The sequence below is a fragment of the Haemorhous mexicanus genome, chromosome 22, assembly GCF_027477595.1.
Source record: "Haemorhous mexicanus isolate bHaeMex1 chromosome 22, bHaeMex1.pri, whole genome shotgun sequence".
NCBI classification, from domain to species: Eukaryota; Metazoa; Chordata; class Aves; order Passeriformes; family Fringillidae; genus Haemorhous; species Haemorhous mexicanus.
In genome coordinates, this window is record NC_082362.1 from 8,886,143 (window position 1) to 8,907,058 (window position 20,916).

The window sequence follows — 20,916 nt, forward strand, 5'->3', positions numbered from 1 at the left end:
TTACCCCACAGCACTTGCGAAGTGGTTTTTGACCGTGACAGCCCCGCCCATGAGGCGGGCACTGGGCGGGGGTGTGCAAAACACATCCCTCCGCCTGCGTGCAGAAAGCCGGCACGGCGCGGTTGGGAATTAAAGCGTTTAATTGGGAATTACCCGGCGAGCGATTGTGAAGCAGCGGCGGCTGCGGGCAGCCCCTCACGGCCGGGCGGGAAGGGAAGGGCGCGGGGCCGCCGCGCCTGCGCGCTGCGCTCCTCGCGGCGCCGGGGCGGCTGCGCGGGCGCAGAGGCTGCGCTCCCTCCGAGCCGCCGCTGCCTCGGAGCCTCCGCGTCCCGCAGCGGCTCCGCCTCGCCGCGAGCCGGCTGCGGGCTGGGACACGGACACGGAGCGCAGCAGGACGGGCCGAAGCAGCCGGTGACAGGTGCAGGATGTCGGCCACGCTCTACGTGCTCTCCACGCTGGGTGGATACGTCCTCACCTCTGCGCTTCTCCTCAAGTGCCCGGGGCTGCTCCACCGGCCCAAGCGGCAGCGCTTTCGCTGCCGGCACATCTCGCACCGCGGCGGTGAGTGGGGGGGTGCGGGGATGGAGGGGAGGGGATGCGGGAGCCTTTCTGCTCTCTGCCGCTCCTGAGGGACGGTCCCCGCCCGGCTCTCGGCGCTCCGCGGCCCGCGGGCGATGCTCCCTCACGACCCCGGGGCGCTGCTGGGGCCCCCGGGCACGGCAGGCTCCTGAGGGACTGCGCCGTGTCCGTGCCTTGAACGGGCTCCCTTTAAACCTTCCTCCCTCAGCCTAATTTTAGGTGCCACCTGCTGACCAGTGCCTCGGTTCAGCGCGGAATTAATCTTCGAAGTCCAACCGCGCCAGTCGAAAATCAGCTTTTTTTTTTTTTTTTCTGCTTTTTAAAATTTTTTTTTATCTTTGTGGGGCGTGATGTTTTCCCTCTCAAACACGTCAATTTTTTTTTTTTTTTTTTCTTCTGACGATTCTGTATCCTGATATTTCTCTCCCCAGCCAGATGGGCGTCTGGCTGTTGCTTAGGTCAGGTACAAAAGAGCAATTTTCTTGCCTCTGACCTCCTGTTTGCTTTGCTTTCTGCTTTCAGGGGAAGCAGAATTTGCTGTGACTCTGTTCTTGTTCCCCTCGGTGTTGCAGGCAGATAGTGAATGGCTCAGTGCCCTGGTAAAACCCTCTTGCATTTGAAATTCAGGCATGTTGATTCCGTCTAAAATAGGATTTTAAGTTTCTCCCACCTATTCCAAAGCACTGGGAGGGGGAAAATGCAGTAAGGTGTGTCTTCCTGGTCTGTAGAGATCAGCTCTGTGCTCGTCCCTGCTGCCTCACCTAATTTTTGAAAATAGGTAGTTTGCTAGTAAATATTTTTCGATATTTTGTGTGAGAGATGTCTGGTGCTGAGTTCAAACAGTTTTCAATATCCAGCTTAGTGCCAGTTTATGCAGGAGTTGATCACAGTTTTAGCCAGTGGCTCTTAACAAATGCTTCTGCCTTGAATTATCAGAATATAAAATCTGGAGCTGATCTCGTAATGATTTTATTACTGGCACTCCTTTCATTTACTTTATTTGGCAGTTTAAGTTTCTTTGTAACTATAGCTTTAAGTATAGCATAAAATGTAACTCTTTGTGTGGACTATCTATATTATCTGTTACTTGCTAGTTATATTTTTCCTTCAGCAGAAAAAAAAAAAAGGTTCTTAATTTTAAAGGGATCCTGGTTTGGTTTTTTTATTTGTAAGCTGTTAAAAACTTGCAGGCGACTTTGTTGGAACTTGGAATGATCCCCTTAATCTTCTGTTCTCAGTCCTTTGCAAGCACCTTAGTTAAGATACACAGCCCTAAGCCTGGAATGCGAGGGCTTGGGCCGGTTGCTCTAAGCTCCATCGGAACAGCAGGAAAGCCTCGCTCAAGGCAGGATTATTCCTCAGGCATTCAAAGTCCACGCTCTGCGAATTGTTCCTGTGAAATCCACCTGAGGCAGGAGGGCAGCCTGGAGGTTGCAGCGGCTTTTTGCCCATCTGAGGCTGAAGATCACTCGTGCTTTGCTCTCCTTGGTGTTTACCCTGTAACATAAATTCCTGCGGGGCTTGAGTTCTCGGGCTTTAGTCATGCTGTAGCTTTAGACTCAGTGTCAGGTTTCCTATTGCATTACTCCAATTAGCCTCACTTGTTTGGCTTTTTCCTCTCTGGGATGAAACCTTGTACAGTGAAGTTTTTAAGTCTGAGGGGCTTGATTTATCTTGCTTTTTCATTCAAGAACTTTGTCACCTCATTTTGTAGAATTATTTCTTCCTGTCTGCATTATTTTAAAATTGGTAATTTCTGAGGGCAGTTAGTGAGTCTTGATATTCTGTGTTGGAGTCCTCTGTCAATGCCAGCAGCCCTGGGTTGCAGAGTCTCTGAGGGAGGGTAGCATGATGATTTTTACACAGAATAATTCAGATTGGAAGGGGCCTCTGGAGATTGCCTCTGACCAGAGCAGGTTAACCAGGACCTGGTCCAGTTAGGTTTTGAATTCATCCAGGGATGGAGTCTCCACAACCTCTGCAGGGAGCCTGTTCCAAAGTTTGGTCACTCTTGCAACAAAAAAGGGGGTTTTTCTTACATTTATAAATTGAATTTCCTGTATTTAAACCTGTTCCCATTCCTCTTGTCCTTTCCCTGGGCACCACCAAGAAGAGCTTGGCTGAGTCTTTCCTCGCTCCCATCCAGTATTTACATGTGTAGGATCTTCCCCAGCCTCTGCTCTCCAGGCAAAACAATTCCAGCACCCTCAGCCTCTTATCCCTTAATTTTCACAGCCTTTCCTTGGACTTAGGTCTGTTTCTCAGAGGGAATGAGCCCATGAAGCTGGAGGGGTGTTTGAGGAAGTGTCAGAAGCCCTTTGGTCAGCTCAGCCCTCTCACTTTTCTGGGAGAAAATTACTTTTATCCAATAACTTGTGCAGTTCCCTTTTCTGCCTGTGGTTGCTGATTCCTCTTTCAGCTGATCTCTCAACTTGGTTCCTCATTTCCCCCAAAATGCTACAAGTCAGGCATTTGTCTCACCACCCCTGACATGTCACCATCCCTGGCCCTTGACCACCTCCCTGCCACGTGATTTGTCAGATCAGCCACTTAAAACTTTTATCTTTGGAACTTTCTGCCCAGGAAGGAATGTTAGAGTATTCCTGCTTTGCTCACAAACTGAAGACTTGACTCAGGTGTTTTGGCCCTTCCCTCACAGTTCAGGATGTATGGGCTGGATTGCCCCAGCTGATAAGTTATCTAAAACCCACAATTATTATTGCAGTTAATTTGTAACTGACCAGCCAGGCTTTGTGCAGGGGATTCCCATTTGTTAGGCAATTCCAGATGGCTACCATGAGGTTCTCCTGCTCTCCTTTGTTCCTTGGTTCACTTTTGCTACTCAGCCAACTCCCAGTTCTGCAATCAAATCCCATAAAATGTTGCTGAATGTCTGATCACAGAAGCTGCTGTGGACTCACCATATTGTTTTACATTAAACCCTGCAGGTTTTTGTCATCCTGGTTATAAGTTAAGTCTTCCATTTTGTACACCTGCCTGAGAACAACACTTTTAAATTGGTGGTTGTGCATTGCTTTAATTAAGTAACTGAACACAGGTTTAGGTATGTCCTGGTGAGGCCTTGTTAATAGGCAAGGCCTTAATTGGAGCTCTTATAATTGCTGTTTACAAAGTCTGTCATTCATTACTGTCAGAGAGCAGTTGAAATTTGCATAGATATCTTCATCAGCACGTGTATCCCTCTGAGGTTGTTTTGTTTTCCAGTCTATAATATTGCCTATTTTCTGAGTCACAAGCTCAGAAAAAGGTTGAAAAAGGCACAACCTTTTCCAGTCCCTAATCAGGCTGATTTTCAAAGATTTTTATGCAGAGATTGCTGGCTTAGGAGTTGCAGAGTTTAATCCTGCCTGAGAGAAAATTAAATTTGCTTGTCCTTTCATTTCTTGACTGAAATGGATGTGTGTTTCATTCCACGTGTGTGAGACCTCCCTTCTCCTGCAGCACAAACCTTTACTGACAGATCTGTGCTCTTTGGGGGAATATCCTTGCACTGAACAAAGAGGTTTTCACCTATTTCACCTCAGCTGGGTTATACATTTAGGGGGTGACAGCTTTAGAATGTCCTGGGTGCTTTAATTCATAGCTTTTTGTTATTTTTTTTTCCTCTTGTTATTCTTCCCACCAACTCTCAACTACATTTTTGCACGTACTTTCCCTATGCCTGTGGGGCTTATTGTCCTAGCTAAATACCTCTGGGGAAAACAAACACTTTGGTTTGAATATTCTAAGTGTTACACAAATCCAAGATAAGTTCTTTTTTGAAATCATTTTCCTTGGAGAAGGTCGTGTCTCTCCAGGACATTGGTGGCAACAGAGATTCTGGTTCATGAGGAATTCATCCTCATTTCTCCAAATATGTATATTTTAAAATCTGCTAGTTTTTAATTATATTTTCAGTGGGATTGAGGGGAGAAAAAGGATTTTGTGTAAGTTTTATTTTTGTTGTTTCTGTAGGTGCTGGAGAGAACCTGGAGAACACAATGGCAGCCTTTCACCAGTGAGTAGAAAAGGATGAGAATATCTAAATTAGGTGTTCTCAGTGTCTTTAGTGAGTGAAGCAACCAAGGGAGGTGGGACTTGATCAGTTCTTTGGGGTCACTGTGTCCTATTTCTGAAAGTCAGCTCTCCTCTGGATTGCCAAACATCCACACCAGTTTCACCAGAAGGAGTTGGGATACCACAAATTATGGTCTGTGCACAGTAACAAATGGAAACAACCCCTGGGGCCCGAGCTGTGCTGGCCAGTAAACCAGCAAACAATACTGGCCTTACTGGTGATTACTTCTATGAATTAATTTATCACTATAAAGCAGAAAATGCTGCTGTTTATGTTTTTTTCCTGCACTCACACGCTGCAGTCACGCAATGTGTGAAAGCCTCTTACTCAGGGGTTTAAAATGGGGTTGGGACCAGAAAGCCTTTTAAGCCTCCAGCATTTAAGTCGTGAATTTTAACAAGGTTCTCAAAGGCATTTGAAGAAGAAACATATCTAAAACTCCAGCTGCTGCTGAGAAGGGACCACATTATGTGGGCTCCTCTTTGTTTTGTTTGGGGTTTTTCTAACTTGCTTTGTGCTAAGGAGCCTCATCAGTTTGCTGTTTCCCTGCAGCCTGAGGGGTGCCAGCTTTCCCAACCAAATAAAAGAAAGTACTGCACTATTTTCTATCTCCATGGAAGCTCAGCATAGTTTTGTGTGGCTTTTTGTTTAGTGTTTTTTTTTCCTGCTGGCCTGCCTTTTTTCAAGTCTGCTACCAGACTTTCTGAAAGTGCTTCTTCCCTTTTTTTAACCATTTCTTAATTTTCATTTCATATCATACTCCTTCTGTACATGAAGGGCTCTTGCAATGGAAGTCACTCCATCATCTAGTTTTATTTTATTCCCAGCAATAAGCAGGAATACTTAGAGTAAGGACTGTGCTGGGGGTAATACATTTTGTGATAACGTTTTTCTGACTCTCTTCCACCCATTTTAATTATTTGACAGCTGTGGTGGGACAAATGCATTGAGGTCCAGTTTGTGAACCCACAACAGCTGCCAATAGCAAAGTTCATCTGAGTAAAGAGAGCCAGGGTAGCTCTGCAGGAAGCAGAGCAGTTTCCTCCTGTTAGGAGTGGAAACTCTTCTGGCTCCTTTTGGGAAGGGGTAAAGGCTTTGTCCATCCCATTTGCTCATTCCCATCCTCACAAGTAAAGTAGCAAAAGGAATGGGGTAGAAAATCAGTGATCTGCCTGGTGCAGAATGATCAGGATTGGCTCAAAGAGCTGATAGGAGCTGATCAATTTATAATCTATCAGATTCTGTGGAAGCCAGACAGGGTGTGTCTGCAGGAACTGTTCCTGCAGGTTTACACAAGCAGGAATATTTGCTTGTTGCTGTAGTTGAATCCAGAAGAGAATGTGGGTATGGGAGGAGGAGACCTTTATTGGCAATTTCAGTTTCTGTACTGCTTAATTTACAAATATTCTGGAAGGAAATTAGAAGCTTTTTGTACCAAAGACAATATTTTTTTTTAGCTTTTTTAATTGGGTAAAATGCATAATAGATGAGGGGGGCTATAATCTTGTTCTGCCATATTTAAATGCTTCTGTGGTGGTTTTAGATTATAAAACAACAGATTTTAAGCAGGAGCACTCTCACCCTAATTTGCAAATGCAAGCCTACCTCACAGCGTGAGTTCTGGAGCAGTTGGGTCTGAATCCACAATGATGTTCTAAACCTGGAGCCTTCTCTGGAGCAGTGTGAATTTGACAGAACAAGCTGATTTCCAGCTGGGACAGCTCAGCACTTGAGGAAGCTTATTTAGCAGTGAGCTGCTTGTAAGGGCCTGGCAAAGTCTCAAATCTGTTAACAAGGAAAGTTGTTGTTCTCCCTTTTCCATGCAGCATCAGCCCTGACTTTCTCAAGCAAGAAATATTGCTAATAAAATCTGCTGGTGAAATGATAAAACATGGGAACATCTACAGATTTGGCAAATCTCCTGCAGCAGATTTGGAGTTGCTTTCCCTCAGGAGGAAAAAGTCACCCAGTACAGCCTGTGATTCTTCCATATGTAACAGGATTCTGTTCCTCTTCTAATTCTTAATTAGCAGCACTGGCAAACAGTTCACAAATTGGCTTTAATTTGACAACCCTCCTTGATCATTATCCCAGCTGGACCAGAAATTGTGTTAAACACTTTGGGGAGTATGTTCTGGTTTATTTTTTTGGTTTGTTACTACATGAGTGGATGTTCATGGGCTGTGCTCAGCAGCCAATAAAGCCCATAAGGAAAAGGCTGTTACTGAATTTACAGAGCTTTGGGCCTCAGGTAGGCACAGCTCACAGGTGGTGTAGGTTTGCTCAGAGGTGGATAAAAAGGCTTTGAAGGAAGAGTTCAGACTTTTATCTGTCTGCTGGAATGACAACTCTTTTCTAGTTAAATGAGCAATTCACTGCTCATTGCAGTAAAGTTTTGGGTTTTTTTTTTTCTGGTGTGAGGTTTCTTGTTCTTATTTTCCATCATCTTTTTGCTTTCCTTACTCCTCCTGTAAACCAAACTGCCATGGAGTGGATTTGGGATAGGACTAGAGCTTTCAAAGCAGTGGGTTGGAACAGGAATAGTTATTTTGCTTTGAAAACTAAGACTGGATATTTAATGGTCTGTTTCCTCTTTAATTTAAATTAAAACTTTTTCATTAAAACAATAGTTTCAGGTTGTTTTGCTACCCAACAAAACAGCCAAAAATCTGAAAGTCCAACTGCTAATTTCCTGATTAATGTAAATATAGTAAAAAAAAAAAAAAAAAAAAAAAACAGCTTTCACACCCCTGTCATTTGTAGTTTCTAACCACAAATCCAATTTATTTTTTTTCAAAACCTCACTTCCTGCAGTGGGCAGAGGAGCTGCTGCTCATAAACACCCCACTCCAAATCCTGAGCCAATCCTTTAGGAGCAGGTTTCTCAATCCTGGGGTGGCAGGCTGCAATGCACAGGTGAGCTTCCCAAATCCTATGGGAGACAGAACCAAAAATCCCATCTCTGCTTCAAGAGATGTTGTTTATTCTTGCATCAGCTTCCCACTGCAGCAGAGATTGTGAGGATTCCTGTTTGCTCCTTGCTTTGCAGCAGCATTGTGAGGATTCCTTGCACCATTAAAGCATCCAGAGTCCTTCCAGTGGGGTTGGTTTGTGGGATGTGTTGGGTTTGGAGCTGCACAAAGCACCTGAGTGGCTCAGGGCAGCCTTTCCTTGCAGTGCTGTGAATTTGGGGACAGACATGTTGGAGCTGGATTGTCACCTGACAAAAGATGAGCAAGTGGTTGTGTCCCATGATGAGAACCTGAAGAGATCAACAGGAGTTGATGTCAACATATCTGACCTCAAATACTCGGTGAGTTGAGGAGAAAATGGGTGGGGGGTGTTGAAAAGTGCATTTGTGGGGTGGGCAGGGGGCTCTGTGTGTGCCTGGTGCCCAAAACCAAAGGGGAGGATTCATCTCAATACAAAACCCAATCAAAAAACCCACCCCTGACCTAAACCACCCTCACTGAACTCCCTGTGCAGTCAGATCACACCTGGCACATTCCAGAGGGTGATTTACTCCTCCAGTATCAGCTTGGGTGAATGGCTCTGGAGCTGGGATGTTTTGTCATACTGATGGCAGAGTGATAAAAGCTCTTCCTGGTGTGACCAGTTTTTTATTGGGAAAACTGGGAGATGGATCCCCCTTCCTCAGCAGTGGAATTTTCAGAATTCTCAGACATCTGGGAATGTTTTGCTTTGTTCAACTGACACAAATCTAAGAATACCAAATAATTCAATTAATACTGAAAGTGGTGCTACTAAATCAGTTTTTTGGATGAAGAGATAAGTGGCTTGTGAATTACAATTTTTTTTTTTTTGGTCTTTTTAGAGGAGGGTCATGATTATATCCCTGCATTTGAATTGATGTTCCATTGCTCTTTATTTTTAAGGAACTGCCACGCTATCTCTGCAAGTTGGATGTCACCTTTCAGAAAGGTGAGATGTTTGTCTCTTGCTGTTTTAATTTTCCATTTTGCAGCGTGGCACTTTCCTCTTTTGGCAAAGGGAGTAGAGAAGTTCATGTGCTTCTCTCAATATCATGACAAAAGAATCTTCAAAAGAAAAATATAGCCCTGTCTGTAGAAACCAGTGCAGTGGTTACTGTTGGTATGACTTGGAGTTCAGAAGGAAATTTTGTTCTCATTTGGTCTTTTTCACATTAATCTCATTGCATTTTGTGTGGTAACTGAGCCTGTGTTTGCTATTTCAGGATTTTAATGTTGCCTGCACTCCTACTGTTGCTAAATAATGAGTGAATTTCATGAAGTTAAAACCTGAATGTGCAACATGCTCAGGGCATTTTCATTATGGAAATGAGCTTGCCATAGTTAATTACAGCTGAATGAAGTCATTTTTTGTTTAGAAATGTGATTATCCTTGGAACTTTATACTTTTAATAAAGTTTGAAGGTAATGAGTGCTCTGACATTTCTGCTTTTATCTGTGATTTGTTAAAAGTGGCCACAGCAGTGAGAAGTTTCTTGTTTCCCCAGAAAGTCAGTGTGAGGGGACAGACAACCGTATCCCACTCCTGCAAGAGGTGTTTGAGGCATTTCCAGAGACTCCTGTCAACATTGACATCAAAATGAACAACGACGTGTTGATCAGAAAGGTACATGGGAGCCTGCTGCACTGCCAGTGGAGGCTGGGGAATGGTGCTGATATTCCAGAAGTTTTCTGGAGTTCTGGCAGTCTGTGATAGCAAGATCTGTGTTCTTGGACTGCTTCACCCTTCACATGTTGGGTCCTGTTCCCTGAGTGAGGTAATGCAGGAGACAGAGAAGGGATCTTGTGCAAGATATTCTCTAAAAGCTCTTTAGGACCATTCATCTAAAGAGAAACTGCTCCAGCACTGCTGGAGACATGTTTGGTTTGTACCTCATGGGAAGGGTCTTCTTAGGGACTGTTGCTCTCCAAAGCAGCATAAAAACATGATGTTCTTGTGTGTATGTGTTCAACACAGAGGGGAATCTTTCCAGAAAATATTGTTTCGTCATTTAGGTTCCTTGAATTCTTCAGGGTGTTTTGTGGGTATAATCTGTTGTCCTGAACCTGTTTATTTCCCATCAAAGCATCCCAACCACCTTATGATGGGGGAAAAGCAAAGAACTCTTTCCTGTAATGATTTCCAAAGCAAGCAGAGTTTCAGGTAAATAATGCTGCACTGAATTTCCAGTGACTCCACGTGAGAGTTGTGCTTTCTGTGCTGCAGGTCTCAGAGCTGGTGAGTCAGTACAAGAGAGAGCATCTGACCGTGTGGGGCAATGTCAATTATGAGATTGTGTGCAAGTGTTTCAAGGAGGTAAGGCTGAGTCCAGCTAAGCTTTGGTACTGTGTGCTCACAAATCCTACAGAAAAGCACCCTGCAAATCGAGATTTAACCAGCTAAGCCAGCCTTCTACTCGTGGTGAGAAATTCTGTGCTCAGATTGTACTGCTAAAATAAGACAAGCACAGTTAACACTCCTCTACCCTGCCATAAAATACATGAGGAATTTAGCTTAGTCATGTTTTATTCTTGTTTTATGAAATATAGGGCATTGCAGTTTTATGCCAGGAATTCTTAGAAGCCTGTTTTGCACATCATTCATCTGATAAAAAGCAATTTTTCCAGGGATTGCTGATTGTCTGTTTTTTTGCATGAAAATAATGGATGTGGCCACTAGTGGACACAGTTGCATCAGCATAAAGCTGTTGTTTCACAGCTATAATTCTCCTCCTCCTTGTGCTGAGGAATTTTACAATTTAGAATTAAATTAAAATTGTGCTTAGTCCAAGGGAGTTATGCCCCTGAGTGAAATCCATCTTGTTGATAGTTCAGTCTAATTGATTATTTCAATTTATCTGTGCAGGACAACACCCCATTTCTTACCTGAACTGCAGTTAGATTTATTCACATAAAGCAGCTTAAACTCAGGTGTGATTGCTGAACTTCAGTCATGCATTGATGAGTAAATTTAATTGCAACAGAGACAAATTCTACCAAGATAACTGAGAATCTCTTTCCTGGCTCCTGCAGAACTCTGACATTGCCACCATCTTCTGTGCCCAGCGTGTCCTCCTGCTCCTTGGCCTGTTCTACACTGGGCTGCTGCCCTTTGTTCCCTTCAAGGAGGAATTCTTTGAGATTCCCATGCCTTCCATCATCCTCAAGTGAGTCACAGCCCACTGCTGCCCCAGTGTAAAGCAGGTGAACCCTGATGCCTCCCTGAGCACTGCTTTTTTTGGGCTGAGGTTCCTTTTCTGCTGGGTTAGGCACCTTTGGATATTGCTGGGAGAATTCTGTGCACTGTAATACACAGCAGTTCTGTACTAACACAAATTCTTGCTCTTTTCTCCTCTTTTTTTGAGAACAAATTTGTCTGATAGGGCCAAGAGACAAGTCATCAATAGGGTGGAAATGAGATTTCAGAATCTTTCTCATTTTTCACTCAAAATGCTGCAGAATTCTCATCTCTGCTGCTTCTCTTAAATGCAGCTCATTTCTCTTGTATAACCCAGTTCTACGTCACTGTCTTGAGCAGTGAAATTACTGCTCTAATTTGAGCAAGATTAATTCTTTATGTTCCTTTTGCTGGAACATCTCAACTAAGATTTTAATCTGTGCTCTGGTAATTTTTGGTTTCCTTTTCCTCAACAGGCTGAAAGAACCAGAGAAGATGTCAAGAAGCCAGAGATTTGTTATCTGGCTGGCTGACACGTAAGATTTTTGTCTGATTAAGTTTTTATTTATATTTTGCCTTTATATTAACACTTGACTCAAACAACTAAGATTAGCTATTGCTGTATCTATGCATTATATATTTTCAGTTCCTTCCAGCTTCTTGTCAGTGCAGGATAAATCAGATTCAAATCTTATGTAGGTGTGCTTTATGCTTTTATTTTCCATACACTGAACTTTCTAAGGTGCAGGAACAGTGGGAATTATTCCAGTTGTGTCTGTTAAGCTCCTGTCTTTAATTGTGCTCAGCTAATTAACATGCAATTAGATGCAGAATGCAGATTTCATGGATGTGACTGTTTCATGATGTTGTCAGAGGAGAGACACTGTTTGCCTTACAAGGAACACTTTGCATTTTAAGAATAACTGTGCTTCAGAGGGGATTTAGTCACAGGTTTTCAGGGACTGCAGTGTCTCCTGGCTCTGACATCTGTTAGTTGAATTTCTCCAGGACATTTTCATCTCTTCTGGTGGGAAGGATGAAACCTCTCCTGAAAGCAGAGTGGTTGGTTCATCAGACAATGGTGGAAGGTACCTGCAGGGTGAAGGATTTCTCTGCTGGATTTGATCCTCAGCAGAGCTGATACTTGAGTTAATTGAACTGGAAGTTTTCTAGAATTGGATTTCTCTTGTGGAAAACTCTACACTCTATGGGAACTTCATTGCAGGTCATCAACAGACACTGAAAATTCCATATATACTTGAAGTTGTTAATTAACCTGCCTCTCCTTTCTCAGGCTGCTGATGAGGAAGGCACTGTTTGATCACCTCACAGCTCGGGGCATCCAGGTACAGTGGGCAAAGCTGAAGTGAGAATTCAAACCAGACAGACACAGCCTTGAAAGAGGCTCCTGTTCCCCCCAGCAAGTTCTTTGTGTTTCTGGGACCATGAGTTGCTGTTTAGTTCCTGAGCAAACGCTGCTGCTGTTATATTTGCAGTGCTCTGGTTGCAAAGGAAGAGTTGTACACCTGGAGAAAAAAAGAGTTTTTCGTTTAAATCCCTTGAAGTTTAGGGGGTTTTTTCCCCCACTTCAAACTTAAGCCTATAAAATCTACAAAACTGGTTATCTGATGTGGGGCTATCACAAAATAATACTGACTTCTAGAAGGATCTGAAGTATCAGGTAGTGGAATTGGAGTCACCATTAAAAAATGTTCCTTTTGGGAGGTGAGGGGGGAACGTCCAGCATCACAGTGTCATCATCTCTCATTTTAAATATGCAGCAACATCTCTCTCAGGTTAAACAATTTAGGTCAAAAGTCACTTTTTAAAAAGAAATGAATATTTCCTGTAATAACTTGGTTGTTGTATCCCATTTCTTAGGTGTACATTTGGGTACTGAATGAAGAGCAAGAATACAAGAGAGCATTTGATCTTGGAGCTACTGGAGTGATGACAGACTATCCAACCAAACTGAAGGAGTTCTTACATAATTACCCAGCATGAAGGAAGAAAACTGAGAAAGTCCTTCCAGAACAGATTGTGAGCCAAGGATTTTCCTCACTAAAAAAATAATTGGGGGCAGCATGCACAGATCATTTTTGTTGGAAAGATGTAACTGATGATCTGTTACCACGTTGTCAAGTCACTACCTAATGTCAAGGTTGTCTATTTATTTTAAAACTTTAATGACATAGTTTACATTTGTAAATAGCTCATTTAGTAACAGCACACTTCACAAATAGTGATGATTAGGAAGAGAGTTGCCTGATAAGGTACCTGTAGATAATAAGCATAATTTTACCTGTCACAAGTGTTCCTAAGCAGCTGTCCAGACATGTCAGTTATTCCAGTTTTATTCTAGTGAGCAGAAACTGAAGAATTTCTGAAAGTGTAGCCTGTGTGTTTGCATTTCTTGTGTTGCTTTTAGATTTCAGGTAACTTCTAGAGAAAAAAAAAAGATAAACAGGCACAGGAGAAACAGCAAAGCAGACTCTGTGGCTGGCCAGGTAGTGAAGTGGTACTCAGTGAAGGTGGTCACTTTTAGCCAAAATTAACTCAGTACAGATTTATTCCATTATTCTCACTGACAAGAATGTTGAACTTGAGTTGGAACTGGATTTAGGCCCTCTCTGAGGTGATGGCAACACTGTGACTTGTTGATCCGGGTCTAAACACAGGATTTAAATCAGGATCTGGGTTTGACACCAAGTTCCAGTGCAGGGTCCAGGTTTGCCCCTGGCTCTGGCCTGCCTGTCATGGCAGTGGCTGGATTTCCAGGATGGAAAATTGCACTTGTTACAGATTCCACTGACTTTGAAATAGCCTTTTCACCATGTCCTAAAAGACTTTTGCACATTTGTGGTTCTTGATGAAAAGGAAGTTGTTTTTTAGGGTGAGGGACCAAAGAAGACTTAAATTTGGTCAGGAGTTTCAGGGACAAATGACAATGTTCCTATTAAATGAATTCACCCATAGCAGATTTTTATGTGTATTTATGAAGGGAGGAAGTGTCAATCTAGAATGTGTATAGACTTCAGTCTGTTCTCTCCACAAAAATCCACTCCATATCCATCAAGTTTATGTGCATGGATGTGGGAATAACTGGCAAAAGCCAGGAAACCCCAGTTAGGCAGGAAGGTGTTTCTGGAAGCTTCCCATGCTGTTGTGTCCTTGTGAGCAGGAGTTACCCCTGTGTCAGACAGGTTGGAGCCTGCAGTGCCCTGGTGTGCTCATGTCATGGCTGGGGCTTCAGGGCTTTGATTATGTGGCTTAATGGCACCCAATGGACAGAGCTCAGTCACTGAATCATCAGATGCTCTCTCTGAACAAGAGTTTGGATCCAGCAGTGCCTGTTTCTTGAAGGGATCTCATGTGAAAATAATAGATCTTAAAAATAAACACAGTAGTCAGGTATGCTTTTACTGCAAGGAGCAGCCACTGTGCTAAAAACTGATTTTTAAGTCTTTTTTTTTTCCCCCTTGGTAGCTCAGATTTAGGAGGGTTCTTGTTGCACCCCCTGGCTGCTGTGCCATATTTATAATTGTGGAGCATCTTTGCTGTTCCACTGCCTGTCAGGAGGCTGTGAGAATGCCAAATCCATCTGCAGGGAGAGTGTTTGTTTCTGCAGCACAGTTCCTTTCTAAGGAATATGTCTGGGTGAAATGGAAAAAAACTGCTGCATTTAGGATTCAAGTGAACATGTGCTGATGGGGGCAGATGAGTTAATGTTGTCCTTTTGAATATCTGCCTGGTGAAGATGACTGCAGATTCAATTTCCTCCTAATTTAATCAGCCTTGTTGCTTATTGAATGGAAGAGAGGAAAATATAACTTCCTAACTGTTCATGGGGGGAAAAGGATGAAATTATTTATTAGCTACTAAGCTTTCTGTTTCCCTCTCAGACCAGTTCTGTCTGGTCACATAAGTGCTAACAATCAGTCAAGTCACAGCTCTGCTGCTTTTTAGAAGCCACAGAATAGTTATAGAAAATGTTCCACATGCAGCTCAGTAAATTAAAAAATTCCACCTTTCTGTCCTAATCTGGGTTTATTAACAGTTTGTAGCTCCAGACAGTTTTTATGCAATATGGGTTTTTTAAACTCAATTTTATTGCTGTTGAATTTGTAACATATACACCAATATTAAGATGCAGATATAATTATGGTTTTAGAGAATTCTATCAAAAACATATTAAAACTGTTTTGTTTCAGTTAGCAAGAGCTAAGTTTTAAAATGCCAGTTTTGATCTCCGACTTACTTTGTCTCAAGTTTCCCTCAACACTCAATAAATAAACAATTTTACCATTATTCTATATTGAATGATAAAACACAGGCATTGAAATGACAGTTTTATATTTAATTTTAATACTTTTATTCTCTTTAGTAGTAGAGATGGAAATTTCTGCCTTCTAAAATTCTCAACACAGTTTTCAACCCTATTTTTGTCAGACCACCAGTGCTCTTACATCTGATGGAGCTTCTGACTGTGCTGTTTATACATTGACCTCTCTTGGATAAAATCTGCTGCTCAATATCTGAAATTGGACTGGGAGGGAAAGGATCCAGTGCTGGAAAAGCTGCTGGATTTATTCCTTCACCTCTTTGGGCTTTAGCACAAGAGCTCAGCTTGGATCACATGGGACAGGTGATGTTCCATGGGTGAATCCCAGCCCCAGTGCACAGGGCCTAGGCCATGATAACTGTTTGTAACAAACACCACAGACTTGGGGTAACTCTAAAAAAACCCAAACATCTGTTCTTCCCAGTCCTTGTTTGGAATATTCCAGAATTCGCTGTGTGATTTTTAAACCACTTGTACAGAACAGCTTTTGTTGAGAACTTGCACAACTGTCCAGGAGGATGTTCAGTTAATCTCTCTCTGAGGTGAGATTCTTTTCAGGTACTTTTAACTCTAAATATTGTTTTAACACTGTGTTCTCAACCCTGTTGCAAGCTGGTTTGTGTATGAAGGATGATTGCATGTATTTCATGCACTTTTAATTTGCAGAAACTCTCGTGGACCTCTCTAGCTCCAAAGCTATGCAGTGATTTTTCTTTTCATGTGAAGAAGGATTTGATGCTTTTGAAATGTGGCACATTAAAACATCTTTGCTCATAAAAGGTCTAAAACTGAATGCTTGTTAGGTGTGACTTCTTTCCCTAAAAACCTCATCTCTGAGAGTGGTTTTGTGTTTACAGTGTCCTTGGTTTGAATTTGAGTTTGCAGGAATTCCACTTGCAGCAGCTTTCTGTCCTTTCTGATGATCAGCAGGATAAAATTTCCTCCAGTTCTAGAGGAAAAATTTCCAGCTTTCCTTCTGGATTGCCAGTAAATTACATTAAATATTAGGTTTTAAGGTCAAGTGTAATTTTAAAGCCTTGAGGGTTCATATTTAGGTAAGAGAGGTGAAGTGGGGGTTTGTATGTTACAATATTCAGTGACTTTAAAAGGGTTTTTCCAGCACCATGAGAGGATTCTCCTGATGGCTCTGGCTGATGTTGGATTTCTTAAAACACATCCTAAATGTTTGCTAAACCAGAACAGGGAACGGGGGGGCATTTCAGACTCTTTTAACATGGCAAATATTTATTTGTGATCACTTCAGGTGGTGTCACCTGCCATGAATCTGCAGCTCAAACAGAATATTCAGAACAACTTCACAATTTATTTATCCAAAGCAGGAAGGCTTGAGATGCTGATTTTAAGGAATTTTCAGGATATATACTATCATATATAAAATATAGATATTATTATAATAAAATATATAATTACCATGCAATATAAATATAATTTTATAAATTATAAATATAATTTATACATTATAAATATAATTTTATACATTATATAAATATAATTTACTATATTAATGTATTTATATTATGTAAATATAATATATTATTTATTATATATTATAAATATGACTATAATAGTATAACATATAATATAATAATTATAAATATAATAGTAAAATAGAATATTAACTATTTCAATATAGTTTATAATATATAAATTAATACATTATTTTACTAAATTTTATATAATCTTTAATATAAATTTTATATAATATATAAAATTTCTATAAAATAAAGTTTATATAAATTTTAATATACTTTTAATATTTATATAAAAGTATATTTGGATAATATACTTTTATATGTACTATTTATTTTATATATATCATAATTATATATAATATCTGATTATATTTATTATATATTATATATAAAAATAATATTATCTAGATAATTCTATTTTTTTAACATCGCTTTGCCCCTGAAATTCCCCGTGGCCGTGCAGAAGGGATGAATTCGGGTAGGAAATCAATGGGGCTGTCCCTGCTCGCTCCTGCCGCGGGAGGCCGCCACAGCCCGCACGTTCCCGATGGATTTCCAGAGGGATCCATCCTCCCCTGCCCTCCCCTGGCTGGGAACCCGCAGTGCGGGGCTGCATCCCAGGGAGATGCTCCTGCAGCCCCCCAGGCTGAGCTCTTACCATCGCTTTATGGAACTCCTGACTAAAATCTGGATTATTGTACGGAAAGGAAAATGAGGCATCAGCTGTTGGGGTTGTCCTACAGCTGCACAGTCGTGGCTTGGTGATTTTTGGGGCAGGGTTGGACCAAAAATAGTGAAATTGGGAAAAAAATTACTTCTGTTAATGATGGAAACACTTGAAGGATGCTTCTGCATCAAAAATTGCCAATATTCCCATTTTAGAGAAAAAAGGCTGTTCCCAAATAGAGAAAAAAGGCAAGAGCAGGGGAGGTATCTTGGTTCCAAGGCCATTAACACCTGCTGTAAATAAAATTCAGGAATGCCAAGAAACGGAGATATTATCAGCTCTAAACACACACTTAATTCCCAAGGCGTTGAGGGAATGCCTCAGTGGGTGAGCTGGTATTTTCTCCCCTCTCAGTAGTGCCAGGACAAAAGTTTTCCCCAGGCACAGATGTTTGAGCCCTTGGGCTTTGCTTTTTTGAATGATAATTAAGGTTTAAACTGATATCAGACGCTGAGCAGGAAAAAAAACAGTAGCTGTGCTGCTCAGGCTCCAAAAAATGAGTGTTTGCAAATAGTGAAGTTAAAATTCCTGGTTAGCTCTTCAGTTGAAAGCTAAGTTGTAATTATTGTAGAGACAAAATTCAGATTTTTCTTTTTTAATGGGTTTCCCTAAAGCTCAACCCAGCAGAGTTTTCATGGTGCTGCTTAGATTGCAAAGTTTGCAACCAAACTAACCCAGAATCAAATGTGAAAATGGGATTTAAAGCTTTAATAAGTAGTATTTAAATCAACCAGTGTTATATTTTACAAAAGTGAGTGAAACACTGGTATTCCTAAAACCCTTCCAATTTTTGGAAATCATGGGGTTTAGAACATAAGAAATTTTGGCTTTTTTATGGTGATATTTTCCTACAACCTCAAAGCTGGGTGAGCCCTCAGATCTCCACAGTGATGCTGAATTAAAGCAATATAATTCCAATTTCTCATCACCCTAAACCAATAAACAAGAGAAACCTTTGCATATAAACAATATTGATGTTCACCTTGTAAATAATAATAATAATAATGCACTGAAAAATTCTGCTGCACATGTAGGGTGAGAAAAAAAATTCCCTTCTTTGATGATGTCAATTTGTTTTGCTGATGGTTTCTTGTGGTTTCTGGGTGATTTAAAGTTCAAGTAAATTCTGTCACCACTTCCTGCTGATAACCTCGTCTAGATCTGTTAAATACAGAGTTTTTAGCACTAGGGAGAGGGGCTGAAAACCTGGGGTTTGCTCTTTGCTGCAGGCTGGGGAAGGCAGGAGGTTATCTGAGAAAAGAAGTAATTTAAAGTGAGCCTTCAAAGCAGGCTCCCCTTGCAGCTGTCTAAAGATAACACAATTAAATTTAAAAAAAAATAGCAATTTTCCTCTTTATTGGGTGTATTTGATTGGTGCTTGAATCTTTGTGTGTTTAAATTGTGCCAGGAGTGTACAGGGGGTGAAAAAAAAATGTTATATGCAGTTGAAAATCTGGTTGTGGGATTCCTCACCCAGCTGGTTCAGTGATGTGATCACAGGGGTGGGCTTGGCTTGTGTGGAAGGAAAATAATTTATAGCACGAGCTAGGATGTTATTTTACCCACAAAAAATATCACAATTAATGGAAATTTTGCTTTATTATTCCATGTATTTAACATTTGAACCAGAATATGGCCCTTATTTCCAATTAAGGAATTCTGCAATAAAATATCATTAAGAATTTCATTAAGCAGGAGAGAGTTAGAACAAGAATAATCTCATAAAACAAATATATTTTAGCTCTGAAGATGCAGAACTTTAATCATGGATGTGAGAAATGGACAGATAGAAGATATTAATTAAATATTTTTAATATGGGAAATGTCTAGACTATAGTGGGAAGAGTCCCTGCCCCTGTCAGGAGTGGAATGGGATGGACTTTAAGGTCCCCTCCACCCCAAACCCTTCTGGGATTATTAAACCTGTACTTTATACACTGAATTATTGTTATTGGGGAATAAAACCAGGGAGAAGCTTCAACTGACCTGAGCTGCTGCTGTGTTAATTACAGATCTTTGAGGGGATGGGTTTAATTGGGGTTTGCTGGGTGTGTGAGCACACCAGCAGCTGGATCCTGGGGTACACATCTGCCAAGGTCTCTGCTGGAAAAATTCATGGATGGAGATTTCCAGGAGAAATATGGAATATCCTCATTTCTGCAGTTAGCCCTGAGGGGTGGTGGAGAAGCTGGGTTGGTATTGGTGGATTTGGGGGTTAACACTGGTGAATTTTGGGGGTTAATATTAATTAATTTTGGGGTTAGTACTGGTGGGTTTGGGGCTAATATCAGTGGATTTTGAGATTAGTACTGGTGGATTTGGGGGGTTAGTAGTGGGAATGTTGGGGTTGGCACTGGTGGATTTGGGGGTTAATGGTGAATTTTGTGTGTTGATGTTGGTGGATTTGGGGATTAATATTAATGAATGTTGGGCTTAGTACTGGTGGATTTTGGGGTTAACAATGATGATTTTTGGGGTTAAGATTGGTGAATTTTGGGGTTAGTACTGGTGGACTTCAGGGTTAAATTCGTGCATTTTGTGTCTCTGCTCTGCCGCTGCTCCCCCAGCCCCAGCGCACCCCCGCGCACCTGACACCGCTAATTGCCGCCATCATTAACGCGCGCTAATTACCTGCGCGGGGAAAGACGGAAATACCGCACAACCATGGGCCAGTGACCGCGAGACCCGGGACCCCCGGGGCCGCGCATCCTGCGCGCATCCCCGCGGGCGGGCGCGGCCCCTTTAAGAGCCCGCGCCGTGTTTGTTGTGCAGCCGCGCGAGCCGCGCTCCCATTGGCTGCGGCCCCGCGAGCCGCGCTCCCATTGGCTGCGGCCCCGCAAGCCGCGCCCCCATTGGCTGCGCCAGCCGCAGCCGCTGCGTGCGGTCCAGCCGGTGCGCGCGGGAGGGGCGGGAGCGCCGCGCCCTGAATGGCTCGGCAAAAATGGGCTGCGGCCGGCAGCAGCTAATCGGCGGCGTGTTGCTATGTGCCGGCGGGCTCTGATTGGTTGGTGGCGGTGTCGCTCAGCGCCGGTAGGGTATAAGGGGAGGGAGCAGGCGGCGGGCGGGGGAGGCGCTGCGGGCTGTGTGCGCGTCGGCGGCCGCCGCGCTCGGTCCGCGCCGGGACGCGCTCGGTGCGGCCGCGGTGAGTGAGGGCGGCACGGAGAGCGTGAGGGCGTGAGGGGCGAGCGGCCGCCGAGGAGAACAGTCCCGGCCCGCGCGCGGCGGGGCCGGGGCTGGGTGGCTGCGCGCAGCTGCGCCACAGCCGCGTCTGTGTCCGTGTGTCCCCGTGTCCCCCCCCTCCACCCGGCCCGCGGCCGCGCGGATCCCGCGGAGCATCCCCGGGGGGCTCCATCAGGGCCTTTGGAGGTGATGGGGGAGCCCCCGGTGCTGGCGGTGGGAGAGCCGGGCTGGGCGAGCGGCGGCCTTTGTGTGCGCGGCCGGGCCGGGGGATGGAGGCGAGGGGCAACAGGTCCGGCCGGGAGGGGTTCGGTGCCCCCGGGCCGGGGAGCAGCGAGGAAACGCCGGGGGA

General features: G+C 43.0%; 2 protein-coding genes across 2 annotated transcripts in view; both read left to right on the forward strand.

Moving 5' to 3' along the window:
• The first annotated feature begins 271 nt into the window (after positions 1 to 271).
• On the forward strand, positions 272 to 15,960 carry GDPD1 (glycerophosphodiester phosphodiesterase domain containing 1). The gene is made up of 10 exons (XM_059865880.1): positions 272 to 561; positions 4,555 to 4,597; positions 7,835 to 7,970; positions 8,554 to 8,599; positions 9,156 to 9,274; positions 9,875 to 9,964; positions 10,681 to 10,814; positions 11,302 to 11,361; positions 12,120 to 12,171; positions 12,707 to 15,960. Exons 1-10 carry the CDS (start codon positions 426 to 428, stop codon positions 12,827 to 12,829), a joined length of 939 nt encoding a protein of 312 aa, XP_059721863.1. The 5' UTR covers positions 272 to 425; the 3' UTR covers positions 12,830 to 15,960.
• A 4,481-nt stretch (positions 15,961 to 20,441) lies between these two features.
• Positions 20,442 to 20,916, forward strand: part of YPEL2 (yippee like 2) — a 32,932-nt gene continuing 32,457 nt past the window's right edge. Inside the window, exon 1 of the mRNA XM_059865609.1 lies at positions 20,442 to 20,529. The gene's annotated coding sequence lies outside the window, so the exon portion shown is untranslated. The remainder of the gene's footprint in view (positions 20,530 to 20,916) is intronic.

Coding starts and splice junctions, on each gene's coding strand:
- GDPD1 (XM_059865880.1), top strand. CDS start 426: ATGTCGGCCACGCTCTACGTGCTCTCCACGCTGGGTGGATACGTCCTC. Junction 7,971..8,553: donor TATCTGACCTCAAATACTCG/GTGAGTTGAGGA, acceptor TTTATTTTTAAG/GAACTGCCACGCTATCTCTG. Junction 9,965..10,680: donor TGTGCAAGTGTTTCAAGGAG/GTAAGGCTGAGT, acceptor TGGCTCCTGCAG/AACTCTGACATTGCCACCAT.